Source organism: Microsporum canis, genomic scaffold (genome assembly GCF_000151145.1).
Source record: "Microsporum canis CBS 113480 supercont1.6 genomic scaffold, whole genome shotgun sequence".
In the NCBI taxonomy this organism is placed as follows: Eukaryota; Fungi; Ascomycota; class Eurotiomycetes; order Onygenales; family Arthrodermataceae; genus Microsporum; species Microsporum canis.
The window spans coordinates 1171676-1188910 of record NW_003299164.1 but is presented as its reverse complement, the minus strand read 5'-3'; the positions used below and the strand labels follow the sequence as shown (position 1 = coordinate 1188910).

The 17235-nt window shown below is 46.5% G+C and overlaps 5 protein-coding genes across 5 annotated transcripts in view; 2 read left to right on the top strand and 3 right to left on the bottom strand.

The window, feature by feature from the left end:
- Nucleotides 1-2066, bottom strand: part of MCYG_06557 (TPR Domain containing protein) — a gene marked incomplete at both ends in the record, with an annotated part of 2569 nt that extends 503 nt beyond the window's left edge. The window contains 2 exons of the mRNA XM_002844547.1: nucleotides 8-1593; nucleotides 1648-2066. Of these exons, the coding sequence (XP_002844593.1) occupies nucleotides 8-1593; nucleotides 1648-2066 (2005 nt within the window). The remainder of the gene's footprint in view (nucleotides 1-7; nucleotides 1594-1647) is intronic.
- A 279-nt stretch (nucleotides 2067-2345) lies between these two features.
- On the top strand, nucleotides 2346-5929 carry MCYG_06556 (glycerophosphodiesterase GDE1; the record flags this gene model as incomplete). The annotated part of the gene is made up of 7 exons (XM_002844546.1): nucleotides 2346-2484; nucleotides 2539-4587; nucleotides 4637-4717; nucleotides 4915-5015; nucleotides 5062-5314; nucleotides 5372-5778; nucleotides 5849-5929. 7 exons carry the CDS (start codon nucleotides 2346-2348, stop codon nucleotides 5927-5929), a joined length of 3111 nt encoding a protein of 1036 aa, XP_002844592.1.
- Nucleotides 5930-6167: 238 nt separating this feature from the next.
- MCYG_06555 (conserved hypothetical protein) lies at nucleotides 6168-8226 on the bottom strand (the record flags this gene model as incomplete). Its single annotated transcript, XM_002844545.1, has 2 exons — nucleotides 6168-8128; nucleotides 8181-8226. 2 exons carry the CDS (start codon nucleotides 8224-8226, stop codon nucleotides 6168-6170), a joined length of 2007 nt encoding a protein of 668 aa, XP_002844591.1.
- Nucleotides 8227-9682: 1456 nt separating this feature from the next.
- MCYG_06554 (conserved hypothetical protein) lies at nucleotides 9683-11442 on the bottom strand (the record flags this gene model as incomplete). The annotated part of the gene is made up of 2 exons (XM_002844544.1): nucleotides 9683-11194; nucleotides 11254-11442. The coding sequence occupies 2 exons, from the start codon at nucleotides 11440-11442 to the stop codon at nucleotides 9683-9685; spliced, it is 1701 nt and encodes a 566-aa protein (XP_002844590.1).
- A 2865-nt stretch (nucleotides 11443-14307) lies between these two features.
- Nucleotides 14308-16133, top strand: MCYG_06553 (G-protein beta WD-40 repeat-containing protein; the record flags this gene model as incomplete). The annotated part of the gene is made up of 8 exons (XM_002844543.1): nucleotides 14308-14407; nucleotides 14452-14621; nucleotides 14723-14814; nucleotides 14975-15173; nucleotides 15207-15336; nucleotides 15377-15572; nucleotides 15598-15708; nucleotides 15764-16133. 8 exons carry the CDS (start codon nucleotides 14308-14310, stop codon nucleotides 16131-16133), a joined length of 1368 nt encoding a protein of 455 aa, XP_002844589.1.
- Between the last annotated feature and the right edge of the window lie 1102 nt (nucleotides 16134-17235).

The following is a 17235-nucleotide window of genomic DNA, read 5'->3' as shown; positions in this document are numbered from 1 at the left end:
ATAATACGCATCGTCTCAACATCTGCGTATAGAGCTACGGCCTGGAGCAAGTCTGGAGCCTTTAAGCGTGGGCAATCGGAATATTCATGCCACTTGTCGAGGATCAAGCGGAGGACGTTGTGGCTGTTGTAGGTGATGGCAGTAGTTAGAGGAGTAGCCCCTGTTGCCGACATGTAGTTGATATCTGCCCCGTACTCCAGGAACAACATCGCAAAGCTAGCATTATCGGTTCGGGCAGCGTGTATTAGGGGGGTATCTCCATCCGTCCCGCTTGAATCGGGATCCGCTCCAAAGTCTAGAAGGTTCTTGAGCAGGAGGATGTCGGTTGCATTGCGAGCCGCTACATTTAGGGGGGAGCCCTTTTTCACCTTTGGAGGCATCGGAGGGTCCGGATGGCCGCCTGCCTCCAACAATAATCGAACACAGGCAGTGTAGCCCCTTGCTGCTGCATTCGATACAGGCCCAGATATCTGTACGTCTATGATGTTTGGATCGGCTCCGTGGCTCAGCAAGATCACTACCGAGTGGCTGTCTCCCCGTGCTGCCGCCCAAGCCAGCGGCGTCCGACCCATAGCGTCTTGAGTGTTAATATCTTCTGGATGCAGCTTGAGCTCTTCTTCTAAACTCCGAAGCGATAGCCCAATAACGATACGATGGATCTGAGTGAAATTTGACTCTTCGATGAAATCGTCATAATAGCCACCTCTTGATATCAAATGCAGTGCATCGGTGCCTTCTTCCGGTAGGCCGCCTTCCAGCAGGAAATGACACGCCTTGATTCGCGGGCTATTATCTGACATAGCTATAGGCCTATAATCCGGGTCGGCGCCTGCGTGGATGAGAAACTCACAGGTGGTATATTTCTTCCCGTAGAGTGCCCATCGTAGAAGGGTGTATCCCCTCGTCGGACTCACATCTCTAGGAGATGCTAACCCATTGGCAAAGAGGTATTTCAAGCCTTCAATGTTCCCGTCTAAAGCAAACTTTACACATTGCGCGTCGTCTGGAACACTTCGCAGGGTCTGAAGCTGGAAAAGGAGACCAGTGTTTGCTTGATACCCGGTCTGCATTCGAAGAATTATTGAATTAAACCCCATAGGGAACCAGTATTCCATACACATCTTACTCGCACGGGATTTCGTGCAGGTATCAACATCACAACTTGGTGAAAGATAGGGGATCCCCGAGTACCTAACGAATAGTTGGCCGAAAAGCCGGTTGAAAAGGCCTGGAGATGCCCTCTTTAGCTGGGTATGACAGACACATACACATCCTGGAGTGCATCGAAGCCTATACGGTGTAGCTGGGCCACTATATCCTTCTAGCTGCCTGTCTCTGGGCATAACGGCATTCCTAGAAAGAGAGGTACCCCGGTTGGTAGCAACATTATACAGCGGTCCAACTTGTGTGAATTGTTCTTCCTTGACTTTCTGCGCCTGGGAACGCAAGAGTTCCTCGACTCGAGCTACTCGCTCATCAACATGGGTAAGACTGCTGATGATCTGGCCTTGTAAAGCAAGATTTTCCTGAGAAGATTCCCTGGTGAGAACAGATATGGCCTCCAGCTGAAGACGCATATCAATCATATCTTGCCTATAGCCATATTAGACAGAGAATAGTCTCAAGCCAAACCGGTCAAAAACATACGAGTTCGAGGTTCCTAGCATGATGTTCAAATCACACTTGACAGACCTGATTTCTTCTTGGAGCGCGTGGACCCTGGCCTTTTCCTTGCTGAAGCCTCCAAGGACAAACGGAATGGCCGCATCTCGATATGTTCTCCGTAGCCGGTTGATGATGCCTTGCAGTTCCTGCAGTTTGACTCTCGCCTGTTTGACTAGATGCTGGAGAGACAGCAGATCGCTTTCTAGCACCGCTTTTCGTCTTTCAGTAAGAGACGCGAGCTCGAAGAGAACAACCTCCAAGTCAGCGACTTCGTTGTTCAGCGCATGTAGACGGCCTGGGAGGCTGTGGCAGAGCGACCTCAGTTCGGTGAAAGCAGAGCATATCTGGCCTGCGATGGTGCCCACAGCGATGATGCTGGCTGTTATTGATAGCGGATCCATGGCTGAATATAACTAGCAGACGGCCTAGAAACTAGTCATTCACTCGCAAGGTACGGAACATCTCCGACCTTATTGACACACTTGGTTATGTTGCATGGCGAGTTGTTGGTCAACTAACTAGTTAGTTAACTCGTTAACTTGCTAGTTAAGCGCCGGGCTCCAATTTGACGCCTGGTCAAAGACTTGCATGTCAACATAGTCAACTCGTTCGCTTACGATTTGGCCTAAGACATCTCAGTCCATATTCTATCTGAGAATACATGTCAATACAAGGCCGCCATGAAGTTCGAAGAAAATTTCTTGTTGTTCCAGGTACCTGAGTGGGGATCCTACTACCTCCCTTACAGGAAGCTGAAGGGGTTGCTGAAGCTGGCGACGGACAAGTCGCATGTATCGCAGTATGGAATCGACCTAAGTGGTATGTCCTGCTTTATCGTGTTAGGTGTATAGTTACTGTCTGACTCCATACTAGAATTTTCCTCGTCATTCAGCAATTCGCTTGCAGGCCTGGGTATGTTCTCTGAAGGCCAGTTTACAGCACTACGAGGCAAGGAGGAAGCAATTTTCGAGCCTTATAGGCGAGTCTGCCATGGGCCAGGATCACAGATACCTAACAGCCGGTTGTTATATGCGGAACTACTCGAGCAGTATACCAGGCTACAGTTGTTCAATAGGTTGAACTATGAAGCGTCTCAAAGGATATATGCGAAGGCTGAGAAAGTTAACAAATCATTTCCATTCAAATGCCTTGATGAGATATCCAGACTCATTGAAGAGCAGCCTTCTCGTGAAAAGAAGTGTTTGGAAGAGATGGAGAGGTTAAAAGTTCTAATTGATGATATATCTTTAACTAATGAAGAGTCTCGCTCTTCTGTTCAGATTACCCGCTGTTTGATACATTTCTCAGACGAACATCCCGAAGCCCTGCCATATCTCACTGCTATTAACAATAGCATTGCTGCTGACCAAGCTTCCGATCTGGGCGGTATGTTTGGGAAACTAAAGTTCATCTTTGGCACATCCTCTAAACCTCTGATCGAGGAACTGTTCTATGAATCTTTAGCAATGTCATTCATATTCAGTGCCTGGTCGTGCACAAAAACATTGATAGAGAGCAGCCCTGCAGAGTTAGGGTCCTGGGTTGATCATACCTGGCTAAACGGCCTCCTTAGGGCAATTCATCGGCCTCATCTACAGAGCCTAATTCGCAAGGGAAATGCGTCAATGAGTGAAAATCATATCTCCCATAAGCTGGGCACAGAACTTTTTAGACTCATGCTTGACCTTGCTGGGATCCAGGCCAAAGATATCCTACTTACCCCAGACGCTGCTGGGATGTCTACCCTCCATTATAGCGCACAGTATGGACTCCCAACGATTTGCGAATCTATTATCAAAGCTTTACATTGTCAGGACATCCCCCTTAAGCCAGCCATTCTAGCCGCAGACGCTATGGGTATAACTCCGCTCCACTGGTCTGTTATACAAGGGCACGTTCACATTACACGGTTGTTTTTGGCTACGTTGGACGGAGACGGAGATGATAGTTTGAATAAAACCCTCAGCCATCTCCTACTTATAGCTATCAAATACCAATATGACGAAATTGTTCGCCTCCTAGCTTCTAGATGCATTAACATGGACCAAATCTCTAACAATGGAGAAACTTGCTTACATGTTGCCTGCCAAACCGGGCGTGAAGACTACATTGACATACTTTTGGAGGCAGCCTCCCGCTTAAATGGGGACGTTGACGTCCAGGAAATAGCATACGGATGGACACCGTTAATCACGGCAAGTGTGAAGGGTTATATCCCAATAGTTGAAGCTCTCCTGCGCGTTGGTGCGAATGAACGGCTACTTGACTACCGAGGCTGGACGGCAAAGGAGCATGCCGCATTTAGGGGCCATTTTGCAGTTGCTAATAGGCTTGAGGTGGATAAGCCGTTGATATCAGCCATTGGACGACCTTATACGGCAGCATCGAACCATAAATTACAGGATGGCACCACATACCTCGTCGTCAACCTAGGGGTTGTTCAGAAACGGAGACAAGTCAAGCCACTCGATTTAAAGCATCTATTACAAGATCTGAGTCAAGAGCTATTGAATACGACACTCTCTTTGGAGATCTCAACTTCTCCTAAGGGTGTAACTCAGATACTAAGAGTGCCGCTATTAGGCGATTTAATTGACGATACGTTGTTATTCCCTATTGATAACCTTTCAGAAGCCTATATTATGTTCAAGTTGTTCAGAAATACTTCGTTTTGCACGGGCGATACACTTATTGGCAGCGGCATTGCTCTTCTCCGGAGCAGGGATGAAGCGAATTGCTCTCACCATGAGAGCCTAGTCAGGGAGAGTACTGTACCAATTTTGGCGAAGGAAACGATGAAGCTACTGGGGACTATTACATTCACATCCTTTATTGCCACTCCATTTTCGAGATTAAATACTCCTACTTCGAGTTTTGAATATTTGAAGCAACTACAGTCTACACAGCTAATTGGACATAGAGGTATGCATGCAATCTTCCCCCATACATTCTCTTTTGACATCCACTGCAGGCTCCGGACAGAATACTGGTGACCGTGACTACCTCCAGCTAGGAGAGAATACCATCCAGGTAATATATGGTTTCTATATTGGTTGGAAGACACATGAGCTAATTGACCTAGTCATTCATATCTGCTGCTAACCTGGGAGCATCTCATGTCGAGGTAAATATATTAAACTAATCGCGAGGCTATTCTGAGATTATATGCTGATTATTCCACAGTTCGGTAAAATATCATTGTCTATCCTGTGGCATTACTAATTTTCTTTACTCATATTCTGAAAACAGATGTGCAATTAACGAGGGATCTTGTGCCAGTGCTTTATCATGACTTATCTTTGAGCGAGTCGGGCACTGATATTGCAATTCACGATCTAACTTTGAAACAAGTAAGTGTTGCCGCTGGATTCATGGCACAGTATCTGATGTATCTAGTTTATACATACTAGCACTATGCAACTGTCACCAGGAGATAGCTCCAATGACTCTAGGTCTCGCTCGCGATCATTATCCCGAAACCAAAGAGAACCAGTTAATGAAGCTAGAGAAAGAATGAAACACACAATTTACTTTTCGAGCAAAGGGTTTAAACCTAATACCCGCGGAGACTTTATTCAAACGCCTCTTGCAACTTTGGAAGAAGCTCTGCGTGAAGTTCCCGAAGGTGTAGGGTTTGATATAGAGCTTAGTATGTTCCACCCAATACCCTGCTTTAAGGTTGAAGCCCCTTACCTTACTATTTTAGAATATCCCCGTATCCATGAAGCTTCCGCGATTGAAATTTCCCCCATAGCCATCGATCTTAATACATTTGTCGACACAATACTCAACTTGATATCTTCTTTTGCCGGCTCTCGCAATATAATACTCTCATCCTTCACCCCTGAAATTTGCATTTTGCTTGCAATGAAGCAAAAGGCATACCCTATTTTCTTCATCACCAATGCGGGAAAGCTGCCGGTAGCAGATCTAGAAGAGCGAGCTGGAAGTCTACAAGTTGCTGTCCGCTTTGCAACTCAATGGGGTTTGGCTGGACTTGTTCTTGCTTCTGATGTCCTTGTAATGTGCCCGCAGCTAGTCGGCTATGTAAAGGGGAAAGGTTTGGTGTGCGCTACCTACGGACCATTAAACAATGTTCCGGAGAGTGTGAAGGTGAGTTTACTTACCCGACCTTATATATCTTGTGCATGGGAGGTTCTAATTCTTAGTAACTGCAAAATAGGTACAAGCCAAAGCTGGAGTCGATCTAATTGTTGCTGATAGGGTTGGATTAATATCGAAGGCCCTGAAATCTTTAGGTTAACATCTTGTTGTACATCAGCTTATAAGGGCGCAATAGAAGGCTATATAGTGATAAGATAAACTAATATCTAGATTTCGTAGAGCATGACAACTAACGGTCTACAGCGTAGACAATTATAATGTTGAATGATGATACGTATATAATCCCAACCACCCAATTCACCTTCCATTCTTGGTTGACAAGAGCCCGCCCTCTATTCTATATTATACTAGTATCGTGAAAAAGTGCTACCCCAGTTTCAAACAAACGAGTAACGGACCTCTTGTCTGATTTGCCTTGCCAAATTGAGCGCCTCCTCCCTTCCCGCCCTTGAAAAAACGTTGAAATATGCCATAAAAGTATTCTGACCAGAATTAGGATGTGGGACCTTCTGGCCTCGCTTGATAAAGCATGCACATCGACTAATATTTTTGGCGAGGTCTGGTCTCCGAGACATTAAATCGGCACAAATATCGTCTGAGTCGAAGATACCCTCACAAGTAGATGGAAAATCGGCCGGGATAAAGGCCATAACGCAGGTATACTGGGCCCCATATTTGAATGGCTGAGATAGAGCACGAACACGAGCCTTGTCACGCACAGCGCTTAGAACGGCGAGACCCCAGTATTCAATCCCGTAAGTAGATTCGGTAATCTGGGAGGCAGTCATACCAGGAGGACGTGGATTGATCTCTATAAGCCATGGTTTAGGCGGTTGAGTGATAGATTTATTAGCCACAGGGGTTAGTTTGAGAACTCCATCCTGTGACGTATACTCAACCGATGAGTGCTCGATGCGACCCTCTAGGTGCATAATGCCATTATTGAGACCTAGCTTGCGTAGCGTATTGAGGAAACTGCTACGGATCTCATCTATCTCCTGAGACGGTAACGCCGATGGATATACACTGTTTAACTCGTGGAAGTTGGTGATTAAGCGTTCGCCAGAGCCATTGATATCGGCTGACTTTGGCAGGTCGTCACAGATTTCAGAGAAAAGAACCTCTCCGTCTAGCAAGACAAAATTAGCGTCAAATTCTGGGCCATCGCAGTATTGTTCCATGACAAATTCGGTTCCGTGGCGGGATGTATCAATAGATCTGATAGCCTGGGTGAGAGCTTCTGGGGAATCAACACGAGACACTCCCTCTGAGCTCCATCCATCACAAGGCTTCACGATCAGCGGGTATGGAAGTTCATTTTCTCTATCAATAGTAAGAGCTTCATCCATGCTACATGCATGATGAGCATTGTGGCCGACGAATTTACTCGTCAGATACTTGTTTGTGGCTGTCCTGAGCCCCTCTGGTGGACAAGTTGGTAAACCAAACTGCTGGGCGACCTTCGCAATGTAGGGCCAGTACGTGTCAGCGAATGTAACAATACCATCCACCGGCTTGCCATATGCCTTCAACGATTTGGTAATGTGGTCAGCCAACTGCTCCTCCACCGGATTAGTTAATCGGGTTGGGATAAAGGCCTCGCGCCAGTGTGCATAATCGGATCCTTCGAGCCAGTGTCCTGGGTTATCCATCACGACTATGTTGACACCGGTCTCTATGGCTGCAAGGTAAAAGCCTGATCCAGTACCACCTCGGTCAGGATGGTCAGTATTTGCATCAACAAGCACAAGGGTTTTGTGCCGTTCTGTTCCAGGGAGTATCCATGGAAATGACAGCCGGTTCTCTAGCTCCGACTCAACTATCAGAGAGAGTGCCTTAGTACCGACGTCTGAATTATGCTCAGGACTGGGATAGAGTATGAGGCCAGCCGCCGAGGTGGCGAAGAGCTCTAGAAGGCTGTTTGCCTTTTTGTCACCTAGAATGGTGCTTTCGTATATCTGAAGTGGTTCTGCAAAGGACACTGCAGCCTCAACATATTGACAATCGCGAAGGCGCAGAGGAATAATGTCTGAGCGCACAATATATCCCTTCTGTAGAGGGACAATAAGTTTCACTAAACGCCCGTAACTAGACGTATTTGTGGAGTGAAGGCATTGCAAGATGAATTGCAATGTTTTTGTTGAACCAAGAGATTTTGATAAAATTTCTTGGGGGGAATTTTCATTATCAAGATATAGCAGATAGATGTCCTCAGTGCTGCTTAAAGGTATATTGACATTGGATGAAAACAAGCGTTGGAAGACAATATCCATGGATTGCCAGGAATTTCCAGTGGGTGGCCTTTTAAGAATAGACCATGAGCAATCCAGCAGAAGAGCTGATAATATATTAGCGCTATATCAAAATCAATGAGATTTTGCATATCTTACATTCATCTTTCTTTGATCGGACTTGGATCTTCTGGCAAGTCGCCATAGGGTCAGATGCTCTGCTGTATCGTATATAGGGGAAGAAAAAGAAGTGAGAAAAGTATTTTTATGAAAAGCCCGTTATGCAATTATCACAATACCGGGTAAAGTTAATAGTTTTCATTCAATCTCATGACGAGACAGCCCAATTTATAGCCAAAACCACCAAGAACACGAGCGCCCTCGTACGACTCCGGCAATTCAAAGGTTTCTTCTCCGCAAGTTATTTCCCTCGAAGGACACGAGTAGAATACTGCAGCTGAAGGGCCAAGGCGCATACCATTGCATTAGATGTCAAGTCCGCTGGTATGCATATACTGACGTGCTACATGGTAGCGTCGTATTCCCGCTCAGTAAAGGCAGTAATCAATAAACCCTAGCCTCTCAATAGTGCGATTTCTGAACAACTCCCATCTAGGCTTCTCCACTGTAGGATTCTCGTCCCCTGTCCCCTTATTCGGGGAAGTACCCTAGACCGCATACATAGCTTAAATGGTCATTTATTGGCGGCCGTTTGATAGGAGAACTGCGGAAAGATGACTCACTTAACTAATCCCACACACTCTTGGCTCATAATGTCCTCACCTTGAATCTGGCAGATCAGGTTACAATAAATACTCGGATCGATATCTTGACGTTGTTCTATTATTACTTTAACTTTTAACTTCCGGGCCAAAAAGCCGAAGAACCGAAATGCCGATTAACTAATCAGGTGACTTAGTGGTAAAAGGAGAACTCAACATAAAAGCTGAACGACTTTTCAACCTTCAGAACAGAACAACATCTTGGGCATCTTGAGCCATCAGCAAAATAAATCACCTTGCAGGCATTTGAACAGACTCCATTATGCGGGGGTTGGAGCTGGGCTGGGGTTTGCATGCATTGTTCCTTGAATGTGGGGTTCTGAGCCGTCTGCCCATGAAGGATTAGTTAAGGCTCTAGGAGCCTATCAAATCGCGCGATATGCCTCAGAAGACGTTGGTTGCTAACATGCAGTGAAGATAGCCTGGCTGGTTTCGTATCCGGAGCATTGATCTATAGCTATCACTGCAGACAATGCACTCTTTATTTGTCATGGAGGTACATGCCCAATACCTAAGAGGTTAGCGCCGCGAGGGATATACCAGGGCCATAATCCAAATTTACTATACCACGATCTATCTGGTCTACATTGAGGCTCTGTTGAGTGTGTGTCCAGCACGCCATCCCCAGACCTGTTGGCGTAATGCCAATGCCATGAAGGGATCAATGGGTGGTGAAAAATGACCTCATGGAATCGTCCTGTTGCTTGAGTTTGGAAAACACCCCGTTGCATAACAGATGAGAAAAATCAAACAATAGACAACAATGCTCAAGCCAAGGGCTCCTATATGAGAAAGAGAATTTGGAGGAATATCCTGGTACTTGAGCGGAGTAAGTTAAGCTCATACTAGGTAATAAAATCCCTTCTTAACATACTAACGCTACTGGCTGCTGGGCACTGGGCTTGATGATGCCGCTCCTGAGTCCTTGTTTGAATCAACGTGCTCACCCTCTTCGTGTATGAAGCGCTGCTCTGTCCTGTGCTCCTGGTTTAAACTATACTCCACAACGAACAAACTTAGCAAAAGATTTGCCGCAGAAAAAATACACATAACAACCCAAATGGTCCGGAATGACTTTGACATCGCACCCTTCAGGGCAATGGCTAAAGTAGTGTCAGGCTGAAGTTCTTTGAGTATCCTTATCAGCTTTAGAAGCGACGCTGGCTGCTCGGGTAAGCCTGCCTTTACCAAATTTCTCCGTAATTGGTTGTCGACAATTGCTCCTCCCATTGCAACACCAAGGGTTTGTCCTAAAAACCGGAAAAACTGTACAAGCGTAGCGGCCATGGCAACATCCTCCTGAGGTACTGATGCCTGAATCGCTAGAGGGACGGATGGGAATAGCAAACCGATTCCAAAGCCAGATACTGCTGCAAGGAATACCCATTGTATAACGGCTGTTTGTATACCCAGGAGAATAAGAATCCCGAGCCCCAAACATGTCAGCGTCCAGCCGGCCCATATCGCCCAGCGGTATTTACCAGTTTTTCCTACCGCGACTCCCACGATAACAGAGCATGGGACAATAGTTGCTGTTTGTGGTAGGCCTAACACCCCGGAGATTAGAGGTGTATAGCTTTTTACTGACTGAAAATACTCTGGCAAGTAGTATACCAGGCTGTAGAGAACGAGGCCATGGAAAACGCTACCAGCATATAGAATGCCGACAGATCGGTTTCTGAAGACAGTTGGGGGTATAAACACCACTCTCTTCCCAGTCCATGACCTGGCAAGGAACTCGTATGTACCGAACACACCGAGGCCTACCGCTCCGAGTGTCAATGGTACCAGAGTATGCCAACTATCCCAGGGGTATTGCACACCACCCCAAGTTACCGGAATGAGGAAAGATGTGAGGGATGCAATCATTAATGCTGATCCTGGAAAGTCGAATAACGCAAGTCTTTCAGACAAAGTCCGTGAGCGGCTAGATAGTCTCAGAAATGGGACGATTCCCGCCATCGAAATTGCGACTATAGGGAGGTTCAGCCAAAATATCCACTGCCAGGCTCCTCTCTGCGCCAGAATTCCGCCAATTATTGGGCCTGTGGTGCTCCCCACTGCCCACACAGCGCTGATGCATGCAAATAATTTCGGCCTTTCACGTAAAGGCACCATATCCGTGATTATAACAGTTGTCATGGCGATAATTCCGCCTCCTCCGATCCCCTGAACCGTTCGTCCGGTGAGCATTTGGGTCCAGTTATGCGCAATGGCGCAGACAACAGCGCCCACAGCAAATATCAGCAATGCTATGGTAATAATTAAGCGGCGGCCGAATGCATCGCTTAGTGTGACCCATATCAACATCAAAATGGTTGTTGCAAGTAGGTATGAAGTGCCGGTCCAAAATGCCTCTATGGACGAGCCTCCAAGGTCCATAGATATCGCCTGTCAGGTATGTATCAGCTATACAAGTCTCAAATACTTTTGACAGTGGGGATCATTACCGGCAAGGCCACTGCTAAAGTGGTAGAATCATATGCAGCCGCTAAGTTTGTGAAGGCGATGGCCCAAAATGCTATCCAGAACCGATAGCTGAGAGACTTTTTAGGGTTCGCATCGCCAGCGCCCTCGGCGACGGCGACAGTGACTCCTGACTGTCCAGCGGTTTCTTCGTCAATATTAGTGTTTCCCATTGCCAATTCTATGGTCGCATCTCCTTCGGGTAGGGCTGGATAATTGCTGTCTAGGTATCATTATGGCCATATATCAAGCTCAAATAAATACAACAGACAGAGCGGAAGGAAGGAAGGTGAAAGAGGCTGGCTGTTAGCAGGCATTATTGGCGAAGCGATATTGTGCATATAACGATGTTTTGTAACGGTTGTTCGCCCATGTAAGCTCCCTGGAGAGACGAGGATCAGGGGGTAAGATAACCTGGGGCCCATGCTGGTCATCATCCTTGTTCCATCCACTACCAACAAACCACCCGCACGAACGCAGTTGTTCTCAAAACCCTTCGCTTAGAATAATATTACATGGGTTGATAACACCAACATACTATGTATATCTACCTTCAAGCAACTCGGCACTATTCAAGAAATATTTCATATCTGATATGTGAGCAGACATCGGATTCAACACATCCTCAGCTTCCGGTCAATCAAGGATAGACCGCCACTGCTTTATATAAATACCGGGCGCTCATTAATGATTGAACGCTGGAATACGAACCGCGACCCATCGCAACGGATGCAGCCCAAGTGAGTCAGTGATCCATACTATGTACATGGTCAACCGATAGGTGAATCCAGGGGTTCGACGCTGCACGTAAGCGAGTTCTCTTGGCTGTTTCTCAAATCGAATGATAGTTATCATGATAAGAGCTGTTGTTCAGAATAACTGATAACTATGTAACTTTCCCCCCCTTAGTTATATTTAGTTGTAGTAGAATAGTCTCCTTAGTTAATGGCCATATCTGGGGGCAGAGGCTAGTGTGTATTATTCAATATATCATTTGAGATACATAGTATATCCCAAAAATTATATCCTTGCATACAGCTTAGTTATTTGTTATCACACTGTCATCGTGTAATTATCGAAGCATGTAGCTGTAGCGTCCGAATCGGTCGCTGTCACGTCAAGGGGTCGGCCTTGAAAGCTGGGCTAGTCCTTGTCGACGGCTTCCCGCAGGCTTCCAGACATCACACCATTACTGCTCTTCGCTCTACTCTGGGGATAAAGTTGTAGAATAATGAAACAGCGCCTGATAGCAAGGGCGAACGGGTTGTCAGGAATCAGTTGGTACTAATTTCGACTAGTAAGTATAAGATAATATCTCTTAAACAAGCTGGCATGATGCTGTACTGACTTTGGGGGTACAAGTGCTGTCTGTCTAATAAAGAATAGCCTCTTGGGTGTCGACTGATGGGATACTCGGATCGAGAAGCATCTTTGGCCTTTGTTACTGCATTTTCACTCGCACCAAGCCAGCTGTTTGTAGTTGGATACTTCAACGCAAGACCAAAGACGATCGACTAGTACCAGAGAGGAAAAAAATGGTCGTTCTCAGTGCCAGGTTCTCCTCCTGGTCAATCCGACAGTGATTTTGTCAGTCGTTTATATTTGTGGTGTTTGTTCAACTGAAGGCTAAAAAGTGGTCGAGTTGGCGGTTTTTCGTCTGTTGTGAATATTTAGCTAGACACAAGTAATGGCGGACGATAGCGACGAGCAGCTCAAACATTCTTCAATCTCAAAGTTGACATTCTTCAACGTCACTCATTATCATCATCCCAATTTCATCAATATGCACTCCATAGTCAGCTAAAGAAAAAAGAAAGAAAAAGAAGTTCCATTCTGATGGCCGTATGGGACGAGTGGGATAAAAGCTCCCTCTTCCATAGCTGTCAGCCTCCTAGATTGTCAATATACCCTCGATGCCCAAATGATGGAGTGCTCACCATGGGAGGAATCGCGAATATTGTCGCAGTAATTGTTGATCTGGGTGTCAAAGTCCACGTCTCTCTGTTTCAAATACTATCACTCAGTCAAGAACTCTGGCCTGAGATCAAAAGCTTGCTGGGGCGCGCTAAACGGCTAAAGACGACTCTCTAGTCCGTACGGGAGCTTCTAGATGGGCCGCTTAGAAGCCGGCTCAAGTCATTATAGAAGCTGGAAAGGCCCTAGCTCTACCCAGGAGCGTCGCTGTGACTCTGCTACGAAACTCGAAAGCAAAGTGAGTGGCTGAGTAGCAGTAGCAAGACTTAATTGATAGGCCACCTGCAGACTCCCAACAGCAAGTCAATCACAAGGACGTTCGGGTACCTCTAGCTAGACCTGGCGTACCTTGATTCTGCCCTCTAGGTAGATCAGATGTGAGTGAGGAATGCGAATACTGAGAATGCCCATAATACACATCTCTGACCCATACTGGATTCCAGTGCCGAGGCCCTAGATATAAATATCAAACCCGTCATGTCTGCACCACCTGTGGCTGATGTGGCCTTTGATTTTCAAGCCAACGGCCATGACCCTAGGTATCATCCTAACATCCAAGTTGGTCTCCTTGCTGATATATACAGACAACTAGAGAGCTCAGGCGGAAAAAGCATCTTTGGCTGTAGGGCCTGGCTGGAACTGGCAAGCCTACAATAGCTCACAGCATAGCAATTCATGTTTCCAAGATGAGCAACGTGGCTGCTATTTCTTTTTTCTTCAAGGAGAGCGAAAGCGATCGCAACGAAGTAGCCCTACTGCTCAGTGCCATTCCTCTCAGCTTGTCCAAAGGTTGCCTTTTCCAGACTTTAGCAATACCAATAGCTCATCACAGCCGCACACCACCTATCTTCCCATCTCAATCTTATATCAGCTCCTCTTGCAGCGTGATGGGTCAGGGTTGAAACAACGCAGCGATGGTTAGAAGACAGAGGTCCTAGAGTGGTTCCACGACCTCGTTGGACTTGTTGGCCCTCTCTCCATTGCGTCACTGCCTGACTACCCAGGAAGCATTAGTAAAGTATAGAATCGAAGCTGAGTAGACTTATCTACCTTACGATCCCAATATGCCGGCTAAGCTCCTTCATCTGTCATTTCATGATTTAATCACCATAAGCACCACGAAAAGAACCCATTCCGGATTGATGAGCAAGAAACGAATGACTTGCAAACCAATGTTTACAGCTGCTCTCAACAGGGGGGTTACTGAGGGTGGATTTCCCCGGCCTCATTGAGTAACATCAAGTTGTGGGACGCTGCTACCGGAGACTATACCATGTCTCCCGGCGTCCGTGACAATGCGACGATTCCAGATGACACCGATGACGGTTGTATTAACTCCATTGCAATTTCATTAGATAACGATCCGCTTGCAGTAGATGTTGGTAAATATGGAAACGGTCCCCCTACTCTCAACCCTGGGGCGTGAAGACCAGCGCATGTATCTCAAAGTTTAATGGCTATGGTAGCCATTTAAAGCAGTTATATTTTCCCAAGATGGAAAGTTTCTCGCATCTGCGTCTGGTCACTTTTCGTTGCCGGATTTTAAGCCAGGTGGATGGTGTTACTAGATTGTGGGATATAGTAACAGAGAGTTGTATCCAAATACCAGCAGGTCATGGCTAACCTGTCGAGTCAATTGCATTTACACCAAATAGCAAACGGCTCGCCTCGGTCTGCTATGATATGGGATATAGAAGCAGGTCTTTCCAGGTCACTCCTAACAGAATTCAGGTCCGTCACATATTCCACAGACAGCCATCCGATTGCATTGCCACAAGATGAAGGGTTGATAAAAATCCAAGATCTGGACACCGGCAACTGCGTTATAACTCATGACAAGCACCATGAAGGCAGTATAACCTCAATTGCATTTTCACCGGATGGAATTCGCCTTGAACCTTCTAAGGACTGCACAATTAAGCTCTGGGATGTTGCGGCATGATCGTGCGTCAAAACAATCGAGAGCATCTATATCCGGTTAATTCTGTTGCATTTTTGCCAGATGGTATCTCGCTTGCATCAGCTTCGGGCAATTCAACTGTCAAGATCGAATTTAAGGACCACGGCACGCCTCCGAATTTTGTTACATTCTCGCCCGACGGAAACCAACTATTATAAGTAGTGACTAGCAAGCTTTCCAGGGGCCCAACACCACGCTAGAATCTAATTCTGCATATTCGCGCCACCCCTTTGTCAAGCAAATTTCCTCTTCTCTAGATTGCAGCAACCTTGTATCGACACCCCCATCTTCTCCAGGATCTTACAACCATATTAAGACTAGGAACGTCAACTCGGGTGCCTATATCAGGATTTTGAAAATCAATCCCCTGTAGCACCACCCACAAGCGCATCAGCATGTTACCACCTGGGATACAGGACTCGGTGACTGTCTCTGGGGATTTATACCTCATTACTCCGTCAACACAGTTTCATTCTCACTGTGATTGGCGCAGCATCAGGTATATGTGTAGTAGAGCTTGAATTTTTGGGTCAGAGGACCACATGAATCGCCTTCTCGAGTGATAATATTTACCTTGCATTAGCGGTACAAGGAAGATATCTCAACATCTGGGCCATAGCAACTTGCAAGTGCCTTAAAGCGCTTTATACCGGTTCTCCAGAGGTCATGTCCGTTAAATTTTCACGGGATAGCAGGTTGCTTGCGACAGGGCTCTTCTCATCTTTTGAATGTCAGGTCCAGCCAGGATTCTCAAAACTGGTTCTAAACAGTTTGATTTACAGCATAACCTTCGACGCAGTCGAGCCGTATCCAAAGCTTAACACTAAGATTGGTGCTTCTAGGTTCAGTATTTGCCAGAGCTCAAAGCGTAGCACGAGAAAAAAAATTCTGTTCTCAGCCTCTCACCCTCAAGCGCCAGCATCAGAATGACCAAGTGTGGGACATGGATTACTTGGAATTCAGACAAGATCCTGTGGTAGCTGCCAGTATTTCATCGTTCGGGGCGAATGTCTCCTGCTTTGACGGAATCAACAGTGACACTCTCAAACCGCTCTGGTCGATTAACCATTATAACAATATCATCTCCAGACTCTACACACTCTAACCTATAGCAGTCCTAAGGCCTTGTATAAATTCCGGATGGCAAAAGTTTTCCGCGAGAAGGCTCCATACCGAGGCCATCAACGATATATGCTGTCAAAATAACGAAACTAGCAGACGAGTAGCTATATCTCGAGTGTTTTATATCCGCGTTTCAACTCCAGGGGAAATTCTCAGCAGAGTGAGCTACTCTCTGAACAAGACCTTCTCGCCTTAACTATACCAGGCCTTATATTATTCGTAATGAGAGACCAACGCCTGCCAGACATGTCATCTGCAAGTAACGGCACTGTGGGCTTTGGGTGGTACCTGAATGGGGATGGCTAGGGTCTTTGTATCCAGCCAGGGATCCAATGTAACCGGAGCTTAGCCCTTGTTCAGCGGCTTTTTGTTCCCCTCCCCCTGTCAGATTCCCTTGCCTGCTCATTTTTTTTCGCCCATCGTCACTGGGATTATTTCTGATTGACGGTGATTGTCCCTGCAAACAGCTAGACTGCTGTAAGAATCTCGGATGTGGCGTAAACTAGGGCAACAACGGCATCAACGTGAGGTTTGAGGTATTCAGATACAAGATGTTGGCGTCCTGCATCTGGGCTCCGTACTCTGGGTCTCCTTGCAGAGATATATATGTACTCCGGGCAAAGCCATAGCACAAGAGTACTCCTGTACGGACGAGCGTTCTCCAGACACCAGCCAAAAGAGAGAGACCAGGACGAGGCGGATCTGGACAAGGTATGTAGCCATCCAACCGCAGATCCAGATTAAGTACACCAACTATCGCCGTTGTCTCTCTCTTTGTTCAAGCTGCTGTGACTTGTATACCAGCGACGGGCAACAATAAACAGGGACGAAACGGCGCTCTTCCTTTGTCAACCTCCAACGCCCGTTTGACGAGCTGTGATGTGATTGATGCCTTGATTCAATGCTCGCC